Consider the following 22,732-nt stretch of genomic DNA (forward strand, 5'->3'; position numbering starts at 1 on the left):
AGGGGTGTGTGATGTCTCCATGGTTGTTTAATTTGTTTATGGATGGGGTTGTTAGGGAGGTAAATGCAAGAGTTTTGGAAAGAGGGGCAAGTATGAAGTCTGTTGTGGATGAGAGAGCTTGGGAAGTGAGTCAGTTGTTGTTCGCTGATGATACAGCGCTGGTGGCGGATTCATGTGAGAAACTGCAGAAGCTGGTGACGGAGTTTGGTAAAGTGTGTGGAAGAAGAAAGTTAAGAGTAAATGTGAATAAGAGTAAGGTTATTAGGTACAGTAGGGTTGAGGGTCAAGTCAATTGGGAGGTGAGTTTGAATGGAGAAAAACTGGAGGAAGTGAAGTGTTTTAGATATCTGGGAGTGGATCTGTCAGCGGATGGAACCATGGAAGCGGAAGTGGATCATAGGGTGGGGGAGGGGGCGAAAATTTTGGGAGCCTTGAAAAATGTGTGGAAGTCGAGAACATTATCCCGGAAAGCAAAAATGGGTATGTTTGAAGGAATAGTGGTTCCAACAATGTTGTATGGTTGCGAGGCGTGGGCTATGGATAGAGTGGTGCGCAGGAGGATGGATGTGCTGGAAATGAGATGTTTGAGGACAATGTGTGGTATGAGGTGGTTTGATCGAGTAAGTAACGTAAGGGTAAGAGAGATGTGTGGAAATAAAAAGAGCGTGGTTGAGAGAGCAGAAGAGGGTGTTTTGAAATGGTTTGGGCACATGGAGAGAATGAGTGAGGAAAGATTGACCAAGAGGATATATGTGTCGGAGGTGGAGGGAACGAGGAGAAGAGGGAGACCAAATTGGAGGTGGAAAGATGGAGTGAAAAGGATTTTGTGTGATCGGGGCCTGAACATGCAGGAGGGTGAAAGGAGGGCAAGAAATAGAGCGAATTGGAGTGATGTGGTATACAGGGGTTGACGTGCTGTCAGTGGATTGAATCAAGGCATGTGAAGCGTCCGGGGTAAACCATGGAAAGCTGTGTAGGTATGTATATTTGCGTGTGTGGACGTGTGTATGTACATGTGTATGGGGGGGGGGTTGGGCCATTTCTTTCGTCTGTTTCCTTGCGCTACCTCGCAAACGCGGGAGACAGCGACAAAGTATAAAAAAAAAAAAAAATATATATATATATATATATATATATATATATATATATATATATATATATATATATATATATATATATATATATATATATATATATATATATATATATATATGCTGATAACCAGGAGGAAAATGAAACATGATAAGTTACCAAGTGCACTTCCGTGTAATGATTACATCGTCAGGGGAGACACAAGAATGAGACAGAAGACGTAGAACAATCAGTTGATGTACAAGGAAGAGATGTAACGAAGACGTGCACTTTTCGTAGAACGCAAAAGGCCCTGGTTCGAATTCTTGCTGTTAGAAGGTACTATGTGCTCTATTAAAAGTGCGGGTCCCTATGCACCGTATTCATGCTCATATACCTCCACGTTTGACAATATATTCTGTAAAATTTTAATTACTGGTAATGTGAGCCTGATGGGATTTGACCGGTTTAGACCCCGTTGCTCAGGGATGTGAGACGAAGGGTATTCGATTGTTAGTAATCGAACAGACATTTCCCAATTAGGAAGATCACAGCCGAGCGATTAGCGTTCCCAACTACCACGCCAAAAGATCCTGGTTCGAATCCTTGTTGCTGGAGAGTATTATAGAAAACATGATACCCTCCAGCAGCAAGGATCCTAGGATCCATTAGTGAAAAGGGTCCTGGCTCTTATTTCAGGAGTTCCTACAGAACCAAGGCTGCGCTACGCTCAGTAGCAGGGACAAGATGGTCTCCTTTGAAGCGGAAAGTTCTTTAACAAGGCTGTACTCTGTTTTGCCAGATGTCGATAATACAGCCTCGCAGAAGATGACTTTTTTCCTTGCGATGCAGAGCCTCAAGCAGGCTAACACCCTGAGAGAGAGAGAGAGAGAGAGAGAGAGAGAGAGAGAGAGAGAGAGAGAGAGAGAGAGAGAGAGAGAGAGAGAGAGAGAGAGAGAGAGAGAGAGAGAGAGAGAGAGAGAGAGAGACTCATTCTCGCGCATGTTGGCTCCACTGTTTTGGTTAGACCTTGGAGGAGAACCGGCTAAAAGCGCTCATTGAATTAATATACATCTCTCTGTCTTAGTGAGTCAGTGATAGGAGTGAAGCGGTCGTCAAGCAAGAGGTGGCGGGGGGGAAAAAAAAAAGCTATTTTAGCTCAGCGCCCGCCCCCATCCCCTCTGAGAAAGAAGACATGAGGGCTCCAGATTCACAGGGCTGACCCACCCTGCTGCTGATAGCAACGCTTGTTCGGAGTCAACACTGGCATCACTTGAGGAGATGGTGCAGCAATTACCCTGAGCGCTACACGTGTTCTCCTGGAGGATGTATCTGTTCTCCTGAAGACATGAGAGGAACTGCTACATCTACAGGAACTAGCAGTTAGCCCGAGATACTGCACCGAGGAACGAGAGAATTAGCCTCGCATGATTGACCCACGACTACTTACCACAAAATGGCCAGCTAAATGGAGAAATGCGCACCTACGCCGGTCGTAATCCGCGGGAAATTATTGCCCGGTAAGACGTGAGCGAACTTTAGAAGCAGGTAAATCTATTTTGCCACCAGAGTTCAGACGGACGCTCTACCCTGCCCCAGCAACTGTCGGAATTCTTCGGTGAACGCAAATTTGCAGGGAGGGTTGGGGGGCAGTTTTGATCCGGGGAAAATGCCCAGCAGCTGACTTCCCTCAGTCACTTCTTCCTGGCACCTGGCGCAAGAAGACACGCAGAATCACCTGTCGTTGCCATGGCCATCGTCTGGAGCCTGTGGCCGCGGCAGGTGGGTGGTATCGACGATACACACTTAGCATTCATGATTAAGTCTCCTGCCGCCGTCTCGGGAGTTTTTTGCCTCCACAGTTGCGCTCCGCAGAGGGCAAGCGGCGTCTGAAAGTCACCCGCTAGGAGTGAGGCTGTGTCCTGCAACGTCTTGTTTTAATGACCTTGGAAACCTGCTTCGCGGAAACCCCCTCTTCGCTGATGATTCCTAGTCTCCCGCGATGTGTGTGTAAATCATTAATTACAGTCTTGCGGACGTAATATGTAGGAGGAGGCTTGAGTCAGGGGAGTTCATAATTACTACTGAGAAGACACACTTTACGATGATCCCACGGCTGAACTTTTGAGTTGCCCGAACCAGGGCTGCTGCTGAAGAAGGGTCGAGCGTTAGAGGGGTCCGGATCGGACGCACATCACACGAATGATATTGAACTCGATTATAAAGGAGTAGATTCTGCATGATTACAAGGCAAGGGGAGTTGGACTGTACTTTAAGAATAAGAGGAAAGCGGATTCCTCTTCATATTAAGCAAAAACAGCAGCAAAGAAATTGGTTGCCCTTTGGGCAGTACTGCGATATTCTCGACCGCAGGAGATGTAAAGTCCCTCTTGATGGATAGGTTCGTTCACACCTTCAGTACACTCCACTCCACTTACACTTCACTTAGTTCTGGCAGGGAACACGGACAGCTGAAAACAAAGACTCATCGTCAGCCTGTATACTACTTGGCAAAGTATCATTTACTTCTTGCCCAACGTACCACTTTCGGGTCGTTCATAGGGTTCCTCACCTACGCCCTCCTCCTTGTCTTAAGCACCCCGTGAAGGGATCCTGTAAGAGGAGACGCACACCCAACGCCAGGCCGCTCTCCCCTCCGTCCTTGAACGTCAACCGACAGCGGGACATCCTGCCCCCTCACTGCACCCAGGGCTTGCCCCGTCCTCCGAAGATCCTCAAGAACCTGGATCTTGTTTATCCTTCACTCAGCAGGAAATCAGGTCCTAGGGTAGGGATTCCCGCTACTCGTTCACAGACGCCCTCGGCGAAGCACCACCACCACCTCTCTCTCTCTCTCTCTCTCTCTCTCTCTCTCTCTCTCTCTCTCTCTCTCTCTCTCTCTCTCTCTCTCTCTCTCGGCTAAACTAGTTTGTCGAGCAGAAAAGTCTAGCAGTGATTCGACGTGGGACCTCCCAACCCTTTCATGATGGTGTTCAACGCAACAGGTAAAGCACTGCCTTTCAGAGATACGATCATACTGAGCAAAGAATATCCATCTCGCTCTTCGCGGTAATGAACTTAAGAGCACTTAGGGTTAAGCTGTTAGATTGAGGTGAGGGACGACGGTAACGCCTCTGAGCATAATTCATGCGCTTGGTGCGTTTGATGGCTCCCGTGTTCTGACCCCCAGAAACTAGTTGTGAGTTGAGAGAGAGAGAGAGAGAGAGAGAGAGAGAGAGAGAGAGAGAGAGAGAGAGAGAGAGAGAGAGAGAGAGAGAGAGACAGAGAGAGAGAGAGAGTCTTACTCACAAGTACTTACGGAAAGAGAAACAGAGAGTCTTACGAGTGCTAACGACGAGCTATGTTGCCGAGAGGCAGGGACTGGCGCGTACCGTTCACCGCGGGAGAATATAGAATTGAGATCGTTTTAAAGTACACGGGTTATGTACGAGGAGGGATGGTATGTTCGTGGAGTGAGAGCCAGCAGTCCACGTGTGGGTGAGGCAGGGTGATGAGACATCTACCTGGGGCAAAGTAATGACAACTGACAGAGTGACAGAAGCGCTGGCTCACTCCATGGTAGGTGGCTGCCTACACTCCCCCTACTACTGACGGAGGCAGACAGACAGACAGTGTTTCAGGATGACGGATGACACCCGCCCCTCCCAATTCTGGCGGGAGGGCGAGCCAAGGGCGTTATTTACATATTAACGTGTGGGGATTTCGAGGGCAAAGGTTAACACTGATGGGGGTCATACTTCCTGAGCAGAAGGCATGACGGCCCTTGAGCACGACGGTACGACCCTGTAGCGGTACGACGGTGCGAGCCTTGAGCAGGTGCTAATAAGGAACGACCCTTGAGCATAGACAGCACGGCCCTCTCTCAGAAACCTGAGCAAGACGGTACGACCCCCTGAGTATGGACGGTATGACCTCTTAGCAGAAGGGCAAGGCCCTTGAGCACGACAGTACGATCATTTGGCACTATGATACGACCCTTGGGCATGCATGGACGGTATGACCCTATAACAGGAGGTCACAACCTTTTTAACAATAGGGCACGAGTTTTTTCGCAGCACGGCACGACTCTCTATCATCCTTTGTGACCACTGTAATCCATTTTTGCGCTACCGCTTACAGGCTGAAGCATGGGGTGCCCAGTAGACTTGCCGATGATGCGGGCACAAATCAGTACGACCCATGAGCAGGGCGGTTCGACCCCTGGGTGCGACGGCCTGGCATTTTGACCCAACCCGTAATGAGCCAGTTGAGGCTCGTCACTGTCATTTCCACGACCCCACTTCGAGTGTCATGAAATAACACGAGAGAAGATATTTCAGTGAGGAGCAAGTCATGATTGGTAATGAGGTACAGGACGATGGCTTCTGGTGTCTGGTGTTGAAGAAAACGAATGTCGGCTCTCTTGAATGAAACGTATGAAAGGAGTGTGTGTGTGTGTGAGTGTGTGAGTGATACTTGCTTTTGCCTCTCCAGTCCCATAGCGGCAGCTCTTGTGTGGACTTTTTCAAGCGTGTGTGAAGAACCAAAGAAGAAGACCACCGATAATAACTTTATTTCCTTTTTCGCTCTCCTGGTGAAATCGCTTTGGCAGTTACTTGTGGGGAGCATAAGATGGCAACATAAATATAGTTATTATAAGAACGGGACAAGAATCAAATGCCTTGTTTAATCATGTTAAAAACTATGATCATTGTATTGACTGGAGTAACGCCATCTCAGTTGTTAACTCTAACTCTATTACCAAGAGAAATATCATTGAATCTTCTATTATTAAATACACAAAGAATTATAATCTTAATATTAGTGATGGTCTGTACAAATTAGATAACTTTATTGTTGATAAGATTTGTAAAATGATAAGTTTATGAACGCTCGTTGTATGTTTTGGACAATCACATGTTTACCAAATGGCGTCCTAGCTTCGTCTCTTCAATGTATATCAACTGACTGTTGTATTCCCCTCATGTGTCTCCCCTGATGATGTGATTATTACACGAAAGTGCACTTGGGAACTTTTCGTGTTTCATTTTCCCCGTGGACTCATAGGAATATCTTGATCACGCGCAAAATTGTGATCCTTTCCAATATATATATATATATATATATATATATATATATATATATATATATATATATATATATATATATATGTGTGTGTGTGTGTGTGTGTGTGTGTGTGTGTGCGTATGTATTCAGCAAAGAAAGTATCTTCCCGGATGGGTCGGAGGAATTTCGAAATGATCAGTGCGACCCGTGTTGTCTCGGTTGAGTTGGTAATGATATGTGGGGTCACAAAGAACCCAATAATTATAGCAGCCCCACGTTACAGTTATATCCACTGGAACATGAAATCACCAAAACATTTATGACAAATGAAGGACACGTCGTTAGCCATCGACATACCACAAGCCTGACCAATGTGAGGCCTCAGACCAGCGGGTGTTTCTGAAAATTCTTCGTCCGTGGTGTCGGATTGTTTCATACAAAAAGGCGGCAAGATAATATTTTTAAACGCTTGTACGATTCTTTTTGAAGGATGACGTACTTCAGGATGAGGTTTGACTTAATCCCAGAGTGCCGGGTGTTCCAGAGCTGAAATTAAAAGTATGAAGTATGGACTTTTGAAACATATAATACAACATAATATCAACAAACCACTTACGACCGTTGATTGCCTCACTCACAACAAATTCCCCGAACACACACCTGCCATTTTCATCCATAGAATGTACAGGTATCATGTCATCACCAAGTGATTTAAAGTTTCATTTAGGAAATTAAGCTCAAGACCCTTAACTGTCTGGAGGGGGAGGTTTATCTATTTCTCTTTTCTTCCATTTGTTTTCAATCCGGTATAGAGGTTTGCCAGCCATGTCCTGGCCAACCAGAGATGGTTTACGAGTGGCATAAGAAAGAAGGTCGGGTGCGAAAATTGGCCGCCTTCGAAACACCACATTGGAACTCACCGCCAACAACCATCCATCTCCCTGGGTTTGAATTAAACTTCACTTTCTCCATTCCTCCAGCTACTTCGACGAGGGGAGAGGAACTTGGGCCCCCCTCGCTGTATAAACGCCATAGCTATATTCCGATGAGGGGATTGGGGGGGTAAGTGAGGAAGGGTCGGTTTGAGACATCATCCTCAAGGGCCTTGGCGTAGAGAGCGTGATCGGCAAAGCGAAGGCCACGTCGGATGTGATAGGATCAAGTCGTGTGGTTAAGTGTCTCACCGATGTGTATCCTCGGTGTATTGGGAAGGCGTGGGACTTCCTTGCGTGGCTGTGGGCCCCCACAGTTTACCGTACTGGTTCAGGCACTGTCGTCTCGGTAGGGAAGGGAAAGGGACCTTATCATATATCGCTTGTATTACAACTCCTCCAGGCGTTCCAGAAGGTACACGCCACGACGCTTCGGTGCTGCCTCCCACGGCAGAAGTTACATCACCCCCCCCAGCCATCACCATCACTCTCTGGGGGCGTCAACCATCACTATCACTATCTGCGGGCTTCAGCCATTACTATCACTATCTGGGGGCGTCAACCATCACTATCACTATCTGGGGGCGTCAACCATCACTATCACTATCTGGGGGCGTCAACCATCACTATCACTATCTGGGGGCGTCAACCATCACTACCACTATCTGGGGGCGTCAACCATCACTACCACTATCTGGGGGCGTCAACCATCACTACCACTATCTGGGGGCGTCAACCATCACTACCACTATCTGGGGGCGTCAACCATCACTACCACTATCTGGGGGGCGTCAACCATCACTATCACTATCTGGGGGCATCAACCATCACTACCACTATCTGGGGGCGTCAACCATTACTATCACTATCTGGGGGCTTCAGCCATCACTATCACTATCTGGGGGCGTCAACCATCACTACCACTATCTGGGGGCGTCAACCATCACTATCACTATCTGGGGGCGTCAACCATCACTACCACTATCTGGGGGCGTCAACCATCACTACCACTATCTGGGGGCGTCAACCATTACTACCACTATCTGGGGGCGTCAACCATCACTACCACTATCTGGGGGCGTCAACCATCACTACCACTATCTGGGGGCGTCAACCATCACTATCACTATCTGGGGGCGTCAACCATCACTATCACTATCTGGGGGCATCAACCATCACTACCACTATCTGGGGGCGTCAACCATCACTATCACTATCTGGGGGGCGTCAACCATCACTACCACTATCTGGGGGCGTCAACCATCACTACCACTATCTGGGGGCGTCAACCATCACTACCACTATCTGGGGGGCGTCAACCATCACTACCACTATCTGGGGGCGTCAACCATCACTACCACTATCTGGGGGCGTCAACCATCACTATCACTATCTGGGGGCGTCAACCATCACTACCACTATCTGGGGGCATCAACCATCACTACCACTATCTGGGGGCGTCAACCATCACTATCACTATCTGGGGGGCGTCAACCATCACTATCACTATCTGGGGGCATCAACCATCACTATCACTATCTGGGGGCGTCAACCATCACTATCACTATCTGGGGGCGTCAACCATCACTATCACTATCTGGGGGCGTCAACCATCACTATCACTATCTGGGGGGCGTCAACCATCACTACCACTATCTGGGGGCGTCAACCATCACTACCACTATCTGGGGGCGTCAACCATCACTACCACTATCTGGGGGGCGTCAACCATCACTATCACTATCTGGGGGCGTCAACCATCACTATCACTATCTGGGGGCGTCAACCATCACTACCACTATCTGGGGGCGTCAACCATCACTACCACTATCTGGGGGCGTCAACCATCACTACCACTATCTGGGGGGCGTCAACCATCACTATCACTATCTGGGGGCGTCAACCATCACTATCACTATCTGGGGGCGTCAACCATCGCTATCACTATCTGGGGGCGTCAACCATCACTATCACTATCTGGGGGGCGTCAACCATCACTATCACTATCTGGGGGCGTCAACCATCACTATCACTATCTGGGGGCGTCAACCATCACTATCACTATCTGGGGGCGTCAACCATCGCTATCACTATCTGGGGGGCGTCAACCATCACTATCACTATCTGGGGGCGTCAACCATCACTACCACTATCTGGGGGCGTCAACCATCACTACCACTATCTGGGGGCGTCAACCATCACTATCTCTATCTGGGGGCATCAACCATCACTATCACTATCTGGGGGCGTCAACCATCACTATCACTATCTGGGGGCGTCAACCATCACTATCACTATCTGGGGGCGTCAACCATCACTACCACTATCTGGGGGGCGTCAACCATCACTATCACTATCTGGGGGCGTCAACCATCACTATCACTATCTGGGGGCGTCAACCATCACTATCACTATCTGGGGGCGTCAACCATCGCTATCACTATCTGGGGGCGTCAACCATCACTACCACTATCTTGGGGCGTCAACCATCACTATCACTATCTGGGGGCGTCAACCATCACTATCACTATCTGGGGGCGTCAACCATCACTACCACTATCTGGGGGCATCAACCATCACTATCACTATCTGGGGGCATCAACCATCACTATCACTATCTGGGGGCGTCAACCATCACTATCACTATCTGGGGGCATCAACCATCACTATCACTATCTGGGGGCATCAACCATCACTATCACTATCTGGGGGCATCAACCATCACTATCACTATCTGGGGGCATCAACCATCACTATCACTATCTGGGGGCATCAACCATCACTATCACTATCTGGGGGCATCAACCATCACTATCACTATCTGGGGGCGTCAACCATCACTATCACTATCTGGGGGCGTCAACCATCACTACCACTATCTGGGGGCATCAACCATCACTATCACTATCTGGGGGCATCAACCATCACTATCACTATCTGGGGGCGTCAACCATCACTATCACTATCTGGGGGCATCAACCATCACTATCACTATCTGGGGGCGTCAACCATTACTATCACTATCTGGGGGCATCACCATCACCATCACATCATTATCACCGCTGCTTCTGACGCCGTCACCATCGTTATCACCATCACCAACAAAACCACCAGTATCATTATCTCCACCATCAATACCACCAGTATCATTATCTCCACCATCAATACCACCAGTATCATTATCTCCACCATCAAAACCACCAGTATCATTATCTCCACCATCAATACCACCAGTATCATTATCTCCACCATCAAAACCACCAGTATCATTATCTCCACCATCAAAACCACCAGTATCATTATCTCCACCATCAATACCACCAGTATCATTATCTCCACCATCAAAACCACCAGTATCATTATCTCCACCATCAAAACCACCAGTATCATTATCTCCACCATCAAAACCACCAGTATCATTATCTCCACCATCAAAACCACCAGTATCATTATCTCCACCATCAAAACCAGCGTCGTGACCACATCACCAGCAACCAGTTCTACCAGCAGCACCAACAATATCTCCACCACCACCACCATTCCGTAACATTCACCGGTTTTCGACACCATCAGAAGCAACACACCGCCAACACTTCCGCCAACATCACCATCACCAACACTATCGCCACCATCCCCACCCACATCACCTTCACTATGAGCGCCAGGCAAGATCTTCCGCAAAAACCACACACCTGCTTTACTCTTTCACTCCGGCGTCAACCCAGGACACTCCCACACACCTGCCCCACGTCCTCACACTCCTTCATACCTGCCTCGCTTCCAGCACTCCCTTACACCTGCCTCGCTTCCAGCTCTCCCTTACACCTGCCTCACTTCCAGCACTCCCCTACACCTGCTACACTCCCAGCACTTCCCTACACCTGCCTCACTCCCAGCACTCCCCTACACCTGCCTCACTCCCAGCACTCCCTTACACCTGCCTCGCTTCCAGCTCTCCCTTACACCTGCCTCACTTCCAGCACTCCCCTACACCTGCTACACTCCCAGCACTCCCCTACACCTGCCTCACTCCCAGCACTCCCCTACACCTGCCTCACTCCCAGCACTCCCTACACCTGCCTCACTCCCAGCACTCCCCTACACCTGCCTCACTCCAGCACTCCCTACACCTGCCTCACTCCCAGCACTCCCCTACACCTGCCTCACTCCCAGCACTCCCCTACACCTGCCTCACTCCCAGCACTCCCCTACACCTGCCTCACTCCCAGCACTCCCCTACACCTGCCTCACTCCCAGCACTCCCTTACACCTGCCTCACTCCCAGCACTCCCCTTACACCTGCCTCACTCCCAGCACTCCCTTACACCTGCCTCACTCCCAGCACTCCCCTACACCTGCCTCACTCCCAGCACTCCCCTACACCTGCTACACTCCCAGCACTCCCCTACACCTGCCTCACTCCCAGCACTCCCCTACACCTGCCTCACTCCCAGCACTACCCTACACCTGCTCACTCCAGCACTCCCTTACACCTGCCTCACTCCCAGCACTCCCCTACACCTGCCTCACTCCCAGCACTCCCCTACACCTGCCTCACTCCCAGCACTCCCATACACCTGCCTCACTCCCAGCACTCCCTTACACCTGCCTCACTTCCAGCACTCCCTTACACCTGCCTCACTCCCAGCACTCCCCTACACCTGCTACACTCCCAGCACTCCCCTACACCTGCTACACTCCCAGCACTCCCCCACACCTGCCTCACTCCCAGCACTCCCCTGCACCTGCCTCACTCCCAGCACTCCCCAACACCTGCCTCACTCCCAGCACTCCCTTACACCTGCCTCACTCCCAGCACTCCCCTACACCTGCCTCACTCCCAGCACTCCCCTACACCTGCCTCACTCCCAGCACTCCCCTACACCTGCCTTACTCCCAGCACTCCCCTACACCTGCCTCACTCCCAGCACTCCCTTACACCTGCCTCACTCCCAGCACTCCCCTACACCTGCCTCACTCCCAGCACTACCATACACCTGCCTCACTCCCAGCACTCCCCTACACCTGCCTCACTCCCAGCACTCCCCTACACCTGCCTCACTCCCAGCACTCCCCTGCATCTGCCTCACACCTACCACTTCCCCACACATACCTGTCTATTTGGAGTTGTTAACTAACTTTTCCCGTCCACATATTCCTACAAAATTTCCGTGGTGGTACAGTGTACAGTTTCTTCACAAATACGTGGTGCTTATTCATTTGTTTGGTCTTTTATTCCGCTATCAGTTGAGCCAGGAGGAGAGGTGAGTAAGGAATTACCCTCAACTTTGCTATCCTGTTTGAACCACAGTATGAGACTGAGACCGAAGATAACGTCGTCCTGTTATCTCTCTCCTCCCCGTGGACAGCACTCCGTTACTCCTGCCTCATTCCCTAACCCTCCTCTACCCACTCACCAGTCTCAGTGTGTCCACTGTCGCACCCCTTGCCTCACTCCCACTGCATCACGGCCCCCGTTGCACGAGGCGGAGGGAGGGAAACAGATGAAGCTTAATGTCTTAGAAATGGAATCAAATCTTTATCCTTCCCCCTTTTCCCCCCCAGTTTCAACTCTGAACCAGCTTGTAGAACCTTGCTCGCCCAGAGAGCCAGAGTAGAGAACCAACGTGTTTTCGCGATACCCTTTGGCTTCGTGCCTTCCAAACACTGGGTGTTGTTCACTGCCACATGTCATGCCAAAGGGAATGGCGCGGGTGGAGGAGAGGCCTCAGTATTGACTACCCCGTCAAAGGCAGATCATATTATTGCCTCGGGACATCAACACCGCCGGCAGCATCAGGCCTCCTTGTTACCCGTTGTTCTCACGTACCCTCCAAGTCTTCCACTCTTGTGTCTCCTCCTCCTCCTCCTCCTCCTCCTTTGCTCGACCGCTGTGCCCCCTTCGAAACCAACCTCCGCCTCAAATCTCCACATCTACCTCTTCCATCCAAATAGATTTTTTTTTCTTCTCTCTTCGTGAGGGGCTACGTCCATCCCATATCTTACAAGACTGACTCCTAAATGAACACCTTCGCTAATGCTAAGAACACGGTTCCCATCAGGTTTAACATGTAATGGTGTATCTTAGATAATTATCGGTGGCGTAAAAAAATAGAAAAGAAAAAAAAAACACATACACGCTACGTGTATCATCAGAATTCCTAAGACATTACGTTATCTCCCGTTGTATCCGCGGTGGCTCTTACACTGGGTTCTTTCGCTGACCCCGCTCGCTCGCTCGCTGATGTCAAATCGAACTAGTTGAAACACCTGGAAGGTTATGAGCTAGTCACCTCACCTCCTTTTCTTCTTTTTTCCCCCCCTCTCCATTTTTAGTTCTCTTTATGCTTCACACCAACTCTCTCTCTCTCTCTCTCTCTCTCTCTCTCTCTCTCTCTCTCTCTCTCTCTCTCTCTCTCTCTCTCTCTCTCTCTCTCTCTCTCTCTCTCTCTCTGTCACCCTCCTCTGCACCTTCTCTATTAGTTCTTTACCCTTCCTGGAGTGCGGTGACCGAACCCGAGGGGCGTATTATAATCATTTCTGCTCCCTTACCCATGAACTCGAATGGAATTCCTAATACTGCCTAAGAGGCGGTTTGTCTCCCTTTAGAATTTTCTTCTCGAGGTTTGATACAATCTGGACTGCCAAGTTCCTCACTCATAAATGTCCCTGCAGACTGTTCTTGCCCGCTAGATAATGTTCTCATCGTGGTTCTTTCTTCGACCGAATCTAATCCTCCTTACTTGGCATTTACTGTGGGTGAATGACAGCAGCCGTGTGTCAGGCGGTGTCTCACGTTCAGGTGGCCTTTTGAACAAATTATAATCCAGTAGAGTACACACACACACACACACACACACACACACACACACACACACACACATGTACGGAATCATGAACACAAAGAGAACCACCACAGACACACACACACACACACACACACACACACACACACACACACATGTACGGAATCATGAACACAAAGAACCACCACACACACACATGTACACACACACACACATGTACGGAATCATGAACACAGAGAACCACCACACACACATGTACACACACACATACATGTACGGAATCATGAACACAAAGAGAACCATCACACACACACACACACACACACACACACACACACACACACACACACACACACACACACACACACACTGGACCTGCCTTTGTTCTTCTGATATTGTCATAATGAGGTTCGTTTAACCTCTCCTCCCCCCAACCCCCCTCGGTATTCTGGTTACCGACCTAGGCACCAAAATCCTTAATCTCGGGTAAATGGGGGGGGGGGGGAGGGGGGCTGTTCACGAGGGGGGGAAAAACAAAGGCAACTAAATAAGCCCCCAACACAAAAGACCCCGGGTCAATATAATAGTGTGTGAGGAGCACTTTGATCTTCTGGCACCCCTCGGGGAAAAATTACAGCACACTTGTGCCTTAATCATTTTGCCCCTGTGTGGAAGGCGACTCATAACGCGGTATATCCTTCAAAGGGCGGGAGTCAACGTGCCATGACACACGTAATTGTTCTCGGGGGCTCGATGCGACGCTTGACGAGGCTTTCCGAGCTGTCTGGAAGGTAATTTTGGGGCGTAATAGACTTGAGGGCATATTACGCTTGTGGGGGGTCACCGCTGTTTACGACATTAATGATGCATAATGCATAATATATCAGGTTTTCTTCTCTTATGCAAAAGTCCTCGTGGACTCATAGCAATATATATATATATATATATATATATACAACTTACTGTACCTTAGGTTTTGCAGCGCTCAGGAAGTCAGCCATATATATATATATATATATATATATATATATATATATATATATATATATATATATATATATATATATATATATATATATATATATATATATATATATATATATATATACACAATTTTTTTTTTTTTTTTTGCTTTGTCGCTGTCTCCCGCGTTTGCGAGGTAGCGCAAGGAAACAGACGAAAGAAATGGCCCAACCCACCCCCATACACATGTATATACATACACGTCCACACACGCAAATATACATACCTACACAGCTTTCCATGGTTTACCACAGACGCTTCACATGCCCTGATTCAATCCACTGACAGCACGTCAACCCCGGTATACCACATCGATCCAATTCACTCTATTCCTTGCCCTCCTTTCACCCTCCTGCATGTTCAGGCCCCGATCACACAAAATCTTTTTCACTCCATCTTTCCACCTCCAGTTTGGTCTCCCACTTCTCCTCGTTCCCTCCACCTCCAACACATATATCCTCTTGGTCAATCTTTCCTCACTCATTCTCTCCATGTGCCCAAACCATTTCAAAACACCCTCTTCTGCTCTCTCAACCACGCTCTTTTTATTTCCACACATCTCTCTTACCCTTACGTTACTTACTCGATCAAACCACCTCACACCACACATTGTCCTCAAACATCTCATTTCCAGCACATCCACCCTCCTGCGCACAACTCTATCCATAGCCCACGCCTCGCAACCATACAACATTGTTGGAACCACTATTCCTTCAAACATACCCATTTTTGCTTTCCGAGATAATGTTCTCGACTTCCACACATTCTTCAAGGCTCCCAGGATTTTCGCCCCCTCCCCCTCCCTATGATCCACTTCCGCTACCATGGTTCCATCCGCTGCCAGATCCATATATATATATATATATATATATATATATATATATATATATATATATATATATATATATCTTTTCTTTCAAACTATTCTCCATTTCCCGCATTAGCAAGGTAGCGTTAAGAACACGATTCGGGCGTGTGTAGGGGCATTATCGACGAATAGGACGGAGTTCGATGTCTTCAGTGTGAGTTGTATCTTAGGCAGGGGGTGATGGAAACCCTGACGTGGTTTCCCCTGAATGCTTCATATATCTTGATTCAGCCTCCAGATAAGCACGTCACCCCCCGTATGTCAACATTGCTCCAATTCGCTCTATCCTCAGCACGCCTCTCAACCCCCGCTCTCTCCCAGTTATTCGTACACCAAGGTTTCTAAAATCATAAAAGACGGGGACATGTATGGCAGTCCCGAGAATGGCAGTGGCAGCCTTCCTACGGAACAGACTGTCCGACATGTCAAGACGTCAAAGGCACTGAGGAGCCGTGAGTAACGGAGGCGCAGAGCACGACATTGACGATGGAGGGGTCCGCGGGGTCTCTAATCCGCACCACTTGATGGCGCGATGATTACTCACTTTTCTTTCCATCTCTTTTTTTGGTCACCTGCGATTCTCGTTATTCTCACCTGAATATCTTTTTTTTTATAATTTTCTTTGTGTGTGTGTATGAGTGTGTGTGTGTGTGTGTGTGTGTGTGTGTGTGTGTGTGTGTGTGTGTGTGTGTGATGCGCGGGCGCGCATGCAAGCTTTCCTTTGTCGAGGTTTATCGAGGGGTACCTCTGTCGTGTCTTGGTCTCCGGCTATATGCGGCGGGGAAGTAGCCAGCCGCCAGCTCACTATACCACCCAGCCAGAGGCACACAGACACACACATACACACCTCATCCGCGACTACGATGGCACGACACCCGTTTTGTACAAAGGAACGACCCTTGACTACGTTAGGTATGCTGGCCGTACCTAAGACAGACCGTCGAGCTCAAGATAGCTATCACAGAAAGTCGAATATTTTATTTTTGTTAAATAAACGCTTGACGAGATTCTTGATAATATATATATATATATATATATATATATATATATATATATATATATATATATATATATATATAAATATATATATATATTCTGCTAGCAATGAAAATATGAAAGTTAAGACTTCGTCACATTAGTGTGCGTGTGTGTGTTTTCTGCACTCGTGGGGTCCCGTCTCCACAATCACTCTAAACTTTGCATACTGCTGTATGCTGTCCTCATTCAGTGTCATTATTCTGTATGTTCCACTCATCCACTACTCATGTACTATACAATAGTACATCTTTACATCTTTTCGAACAAGTTCCATGCTTAATTTCACGTCTATGGTCTATGGTTGATTTATCCCCGCATCCGTCCATGAAATGTTCTGTCCTTTGTGTATACACTCCCCACTGTCTGACGCACCTTTAACCTTTTGGTCTTTATCACTTATATATATATATATATATATATATATATATATATATATATCTTAGCCTCCTGTCTTCAAATTATGAAAAACTTGTCTACCTAGTGAAATAGAATTTAGTGCAGAGAAAACAGAAAATAAACAGAGCCAACTTTTTTTTTTGTCGAAATTCTAAGGTCATGTTATTTGAAAGTATATACGTCCTGAACTTCCTGTATTCCAGTACCAGGGAAGTAAAGGTCCTTCCGTGTTCTTCCCAGAATATTTGAAGGACTACGGTATGTAGCCACAGGACGAGTGTCACTTGAGTGTCGTCCTCTGGCGGGACATGGTGGCGTTAAAAATCCCACCGGGCCGCCTAGCCTAGCTGGCCTGGCCGCTCACCCCCAACACACCAAGCCACCTACCCTAACTCGCCAGGCCGCCTAGCCTAGCTAGCCCAGCTGCCTAACCTAGCACGGGCTCGTGGGCCTCCCTGACGTCCCTTTCTTAAATGACCCTCGCCGAGCACCCGCGTGGGTTACCCCCCACACAAAATGCCTTTCACTAACCTTTGATCGCTTTTTCCTCTTCCCACCTTTGGCATCGATAAATTCGCGGGCGATCATGTCGCCGAACTTGACGTTGTCGCCGCAGCCTCCCCACTTGAAGTGTCCGTTGGGGGGTTCCTGGGGAACCCTGCCGCAGCCGCAGAGGACGAGGGTGCCCTGAGAACACGCCCGCGACACCGCCCACGTGATGGCCGCCGAGCTGAGGGCGTGCACAACCGCCTGCTCCCGCGTGCCTGGACCAGGGAGAGAGACAGAGGGAAGCACCGTCGTCAGTTCATCCTGGTATATACAAACAAATGCCCTTCCCACCTCCTTCCCTCTCTTTTACATCACCGAACAAAAATGAAATAATGAACCCCATACATATTAATACACCAAAGTCTTATTTCATCTAAATCTTTCCCGGTGTAGCAGTAACTTCTCAACTTAATTTTCAGCTACTATTTGTGTAAAATAGTCAACACTGGCTGGAGAGGAGGAATTGCTGCAGATTGTTCGAAGTTCCCTACAAACATGGATCTCTTGTGGTACGCGAAGAGGATGGGTCTTAGAATTCATTGGGAAATTCTGTCGAGTGCTAAAGGGAGGTGGCGTTGGAGAACTCTTACTCGTGTCCGTATTGTTTGATAATCTTTTACGAGACGATGATTAAATTTGTGTCTGTGTTCCGTTTTGAACTTCGTTGTTGATATTTCATTGTCTACTACGTTTTCAATACTCTTCTCTCATTTATAGCATCGTAGTATTAGCATTTCATTCGTTTAAAGACAACTCTACTGGCCATAACCAATTTTGTAAAGATTTGCACCATTTTTTTGTTTCTTGATTTGCATATACCCGGCCTCAAAGTTTGAGCACCTTAAGGAATTAGAAGAATTCCCGGGAAGATCGGCCAGCCAGTGTCCGGGCTGCTGCTTCGACACACAAGTTATCGCCAACGACTGCGATCGGTATCCGATTTATTTTCTTTTTTTTTTCCATCACATACTTGCGACAAGTCACCACGTAACTCACACGTTCTACGAGCATCAACGTAAATATATCGCATTATATTTCGTGGTGACGCCTCACCACGGATGAAGCTGTTGTGGACACTAATGTGAATGACATTTTTATAGAATTATTCTTTTTCTCTTTGGAGGTTCGGGGGCAAAGGCCCCAAGTTGGGTTTAGGGGTGTGGATCAGCTAAGTTCGCGGTCTTGTAAGAGGTGGGGTAGGAAAGTTCCTCAGTTTTGAACCCCCTCACATATACCACTTACTTTATTACCTTCTATACACGTTTGTCAGCTTTTCTCTTTGCAGATGAACGAATTTACAGAACAGTTGCTGCCATTGTCGAGATCCCTACATTTCTTTTGGTTGAAGGCACGAAAATAAGTTGATTTTACTTTTTTTTTCGAACCGTAACGACTCCCGCTAGACTTGGTCAACGTTTCCAGTGAAAATCATTTCTATCTATCTATCTTTCTATCTATACATATATCTCTCTATCTATCTGTCTATCTTATATATATATATATATATATATATATATATATATATATATATATATATATATATATATATATATATATATATATATATACATATATATATATATATATATATATATATATATATATATATATATTACTTTTATTATATATATATATATATATATATATTTTTGCTTTGTCGCTGTCTCCCGCGTTTGCGAGGTAGCGCAAGGAAACAGACGAAAGAAATGGCCCAACCCACCCCCATACACATGTATATACATACACGTCCACACACGCAAATATACATACCTACACAGCTTTCCATGGTTTACCCCAGACGCTTCACATGCCCTGATTCAATCCACTGACACCACGTCAACCCCGGTATACCACATCGATCCAATTCACTCTATTCCTTGCCCTCCTTTCACCCTCCTGCATGTTCAGGCCCCGATCACACAAAATCTTTTTCACTCCATCTTTCCACCTCCAGTTTGGTCTCCCACTTCTCCTCGTTCCCTCCACCTCCGACACATATATCCTCTTGGTCAATCTTTCCTCACTCATTCTCTCCATGTGCCCAAACCATTTCAAAACACCCTCTTCTGCTCTCTCAACCACGCTCTTTTTATTTCCACACATCTCTCTTACCCTTACGTTACTTACTCGATCAAACCACCTCACACCACACATTGTCATCAAACATCTCATTTCCAGCACATCCACCCTCCTGCGCACAACTCTATCCATAGCCCACGCCTCGCAACCATGCAACATTGTTGGAACCACTATTCCTTCAAACATACCCATTTTTGCTTTCCGAGATAATGTTCTCGACTTCCACACATTCTTCAAGGCTCCCAGAATTTTCGCCCCCTCCCCCACCCTATGATCCACTTCCGCTTCCATGGTTCCATCCGCTGCCAGATCCACTCCCAGATATCTAAAACACTTTACTTCCTCCAGTTTTTTTCCATTCAAACTTACCTCCCAATTGACTTGACCCTCAACCCTACTGTACCTAATAACCTTGCTCTTATTCACATTTACTCTTAACTTTCTTCTTTCACACACTTTACCAAAATCAGTCACCAGCTTCTGCAGTTTCTCACATGAATCAGCCACCAGCGGTGTATCATCAGCGAACAACAACTGACTCACTTCCCAAGCTCTCTCATCCACAACAGACTTCATACTTGCCCCTCTTTCCAAAACTCTTGCATTCACCTCCCTAACAACCCCATCCATAAACAAATCAAACAACCATGGAGACATCACACACCCCTGCCGCAAACCTACATATATATATGGAGAAAAACTGGAGGAAGTAAAGTGTTTTAGATATCTGGGAGTGGATCTGGCAGCGGATGGAACCATGGAAGCGGAAGTGGATCATAGGGTGGGGGAGGGGGCGAAAATTCTGGGAGCCTTGAAGAATGTGTGGAAGTCGAGAACATTATCTCGGAAAGCAAAAATGGGTATGTTTGAAGGAATAGTGGTTCCAACAATGTTGTATGGTTGCGAGGCGTGGGCTATGGATAGAGTGGTGCGCAGGAGGATGGATGTGCTGGAAATGAGATGTTTGAGGACAATGTGTGGTGTGAGGTGGTTTGATCGAGTAAGTAACGTAAGGGTAAGAGAGATGTGTGGAAATAAAAAGAGCGTGGTTGAGAGAGCAGAAGAGGGTGTTTTGAAATGGTTTGGGCACATGGAGAGAATGAGTGAGGAAAGATTGACCAAGAGGATATATGTGTCGGAGGTGGAGGGAACGAGGAGAAGAGGGAGACCAAATTGGAGGTGGAAAGATGGAGTGAAAAAGATTTTGTGTGATCGGGGCCTGAACATGCAGGAGGGTGAAAGGAGGGCAAGGAATAGAGTGAATTGGAGCGATGTGGTATACCGGGGTTGACGTGCTGTCAGTGGATTGAATCAGGGCATGTGAAGCGTCTGGGGTAAGCCATGGAAAGCTGTGTAGGTATGTATATTTGCGTGTGTGGACGTATGTATATACACGTGTATGGGGGTGGGTTGGGCCATTTCTTTCGTCTGTTTCCTTGCGCTACCTCGCAAACGCGGGAGACAGCGACAAAGCAAAAAAAAAAAAAAAATATATATATATATATATATATATATATATATATATATATATATATATATATATATATATATATATATATTTTTTTTTTTTTGCTTTGTCGCTGTCTCCCGCGTTTCCGAGGTAGCGCAAGGAAACAGACGAAATAAATGGCCCAACCCTCCCCCATACACATGTATATACATACGTCCACACACGCAAATATACATACCTACACAGTTTTCCATGGGTTACCCCAGACGCTTCACATGCCCTGATTCAATCCACTGACACCATGTCAACCCCGGTATACCACATCGATCCAATTCACTCTATTCCTTGCCCTCCTTTCACCCTCCTGCATGTTCAGGCCCCGATCACACAAAATCTTTTTCACTCCATCTTTCCACCTCCAATTTGGTCTCCCACTTCACCTCGTTCCCTCCACCTCCGACACATATATCCTCTTGGTCAATCTTTCCTCACTCATTCTCTCCATGTGCCCAAACCATTTCAAAACACCCTCTTCTGCTCTCTCAACCACGCTCTTTTTATTTCCACACATCTCTCTTACCCTTACGTTACTTACTCGATCAAACCACCTCACACCACACATTGTCCTCAAACATCTCATTTCCAGCACATCCATCCTCCTGCGCACAACTCTATCCATAGCCCACGCCTCGCAACCATACAACATTGTTGGAACCACTATTCCTTCAAACATACCCATTTTTGCTTTCCGAGATAATGTTCTCGACTTCCACACATTCTTCAAGGCTCCCAGAATTTTCGCCCCCTCCCCCACCCTATGATCCACTTCCGCTTCCATGGTTCCATCCGCTGCCAGATCCACTCCCAGATATCTAAAACACTGCGTAAGACAAGGGAGCAAATGGGAACTTCAGTGAAGGGCGCAAATGGGGAGGTGATAACAAGTAGTGGTGATTTGAGAAGGAGATGGAGTGAGTATTTTGAAGGTTTGTTGAATGTGTTTGATGATAGAGTGGCAGATATAGGGTGTTTTGGTCGAGGCGCTGTGCAAAGTGAGAGGGTTAGGGAAAATGATTTGGTAAACAGAGAAGAGGTAGTAAAAGCTTTGCGGAAGATGAAAGCCGGCAAGGCAGCAGGTTTGGATGGTATTGCAGTGGAATTTGTTAAGAAAGGGGGTGACTGTATTATTGACTGGTTGGTAAGGTTATTTAATGTATGTATGACTCATGGTGAGGTGCCTGAGGATTGGCGGAATGCGTGCATAGTGCCATTGTACAAAGGCAAAGGGGATAAGAGTGAGTGCTCAAATTACAGAGGTATAAGTTTGTTGAGTATTCCTGGTAAATTATATGGGAGGGTATTGATTGAGAGGGTGAAGGCATGTACAGAGCATCAGATTGGGGAAGAGCAGTGTGGTTTCAGAAGTGGTAGAGGATGTGTGGATCAGGTGTTT

At 47.3% G+C, this 22,732-nt stretch overlaps 1 protein-coding gene across 3 annotated transcripts in view; it reads right to left on the reverse strand.

Moving 5' to 3' along the window:
- The window catches only part of LOC139765665 (protein Wnt-11b-2-like), a 315,866-nt gene that overhangs the window by 42,241 nt on the left and 250,893 nt on the right, over positions 1 to 22,732 (reverse strand). For all 3 annotated transcript variants that reach the window (XM_071693375.1, XM_071693374.1, XM_071693377.1), the window contains exon 3: positions 17,733 to 17,965. In XM_071693375.1, coding sequence (XP_071549476.1) covers positions 17,733 to 17,965 — 233 coding nt within the window. The remainder of the gene's footprint in view (positions 1 to 17,732; positions 17,966 to 22,732) is intronic.

Source organism: Panulirus ornatus, chromosome 55 (genome assembly GCF_036320965.1).
Source record: "Panulirus ornatus isolate Po-2019 chromosome 55, ASM3632096v1, whole genome shotgun sequence".
In the NCBI taxonomy this organism is placed as follows: domain Eukaryota; kingdom Metazoa; phylum Arthropoda; class Malacostraca; order Decapoda; family Palinuridae; genus Panulirus; species Panulirus ornatus.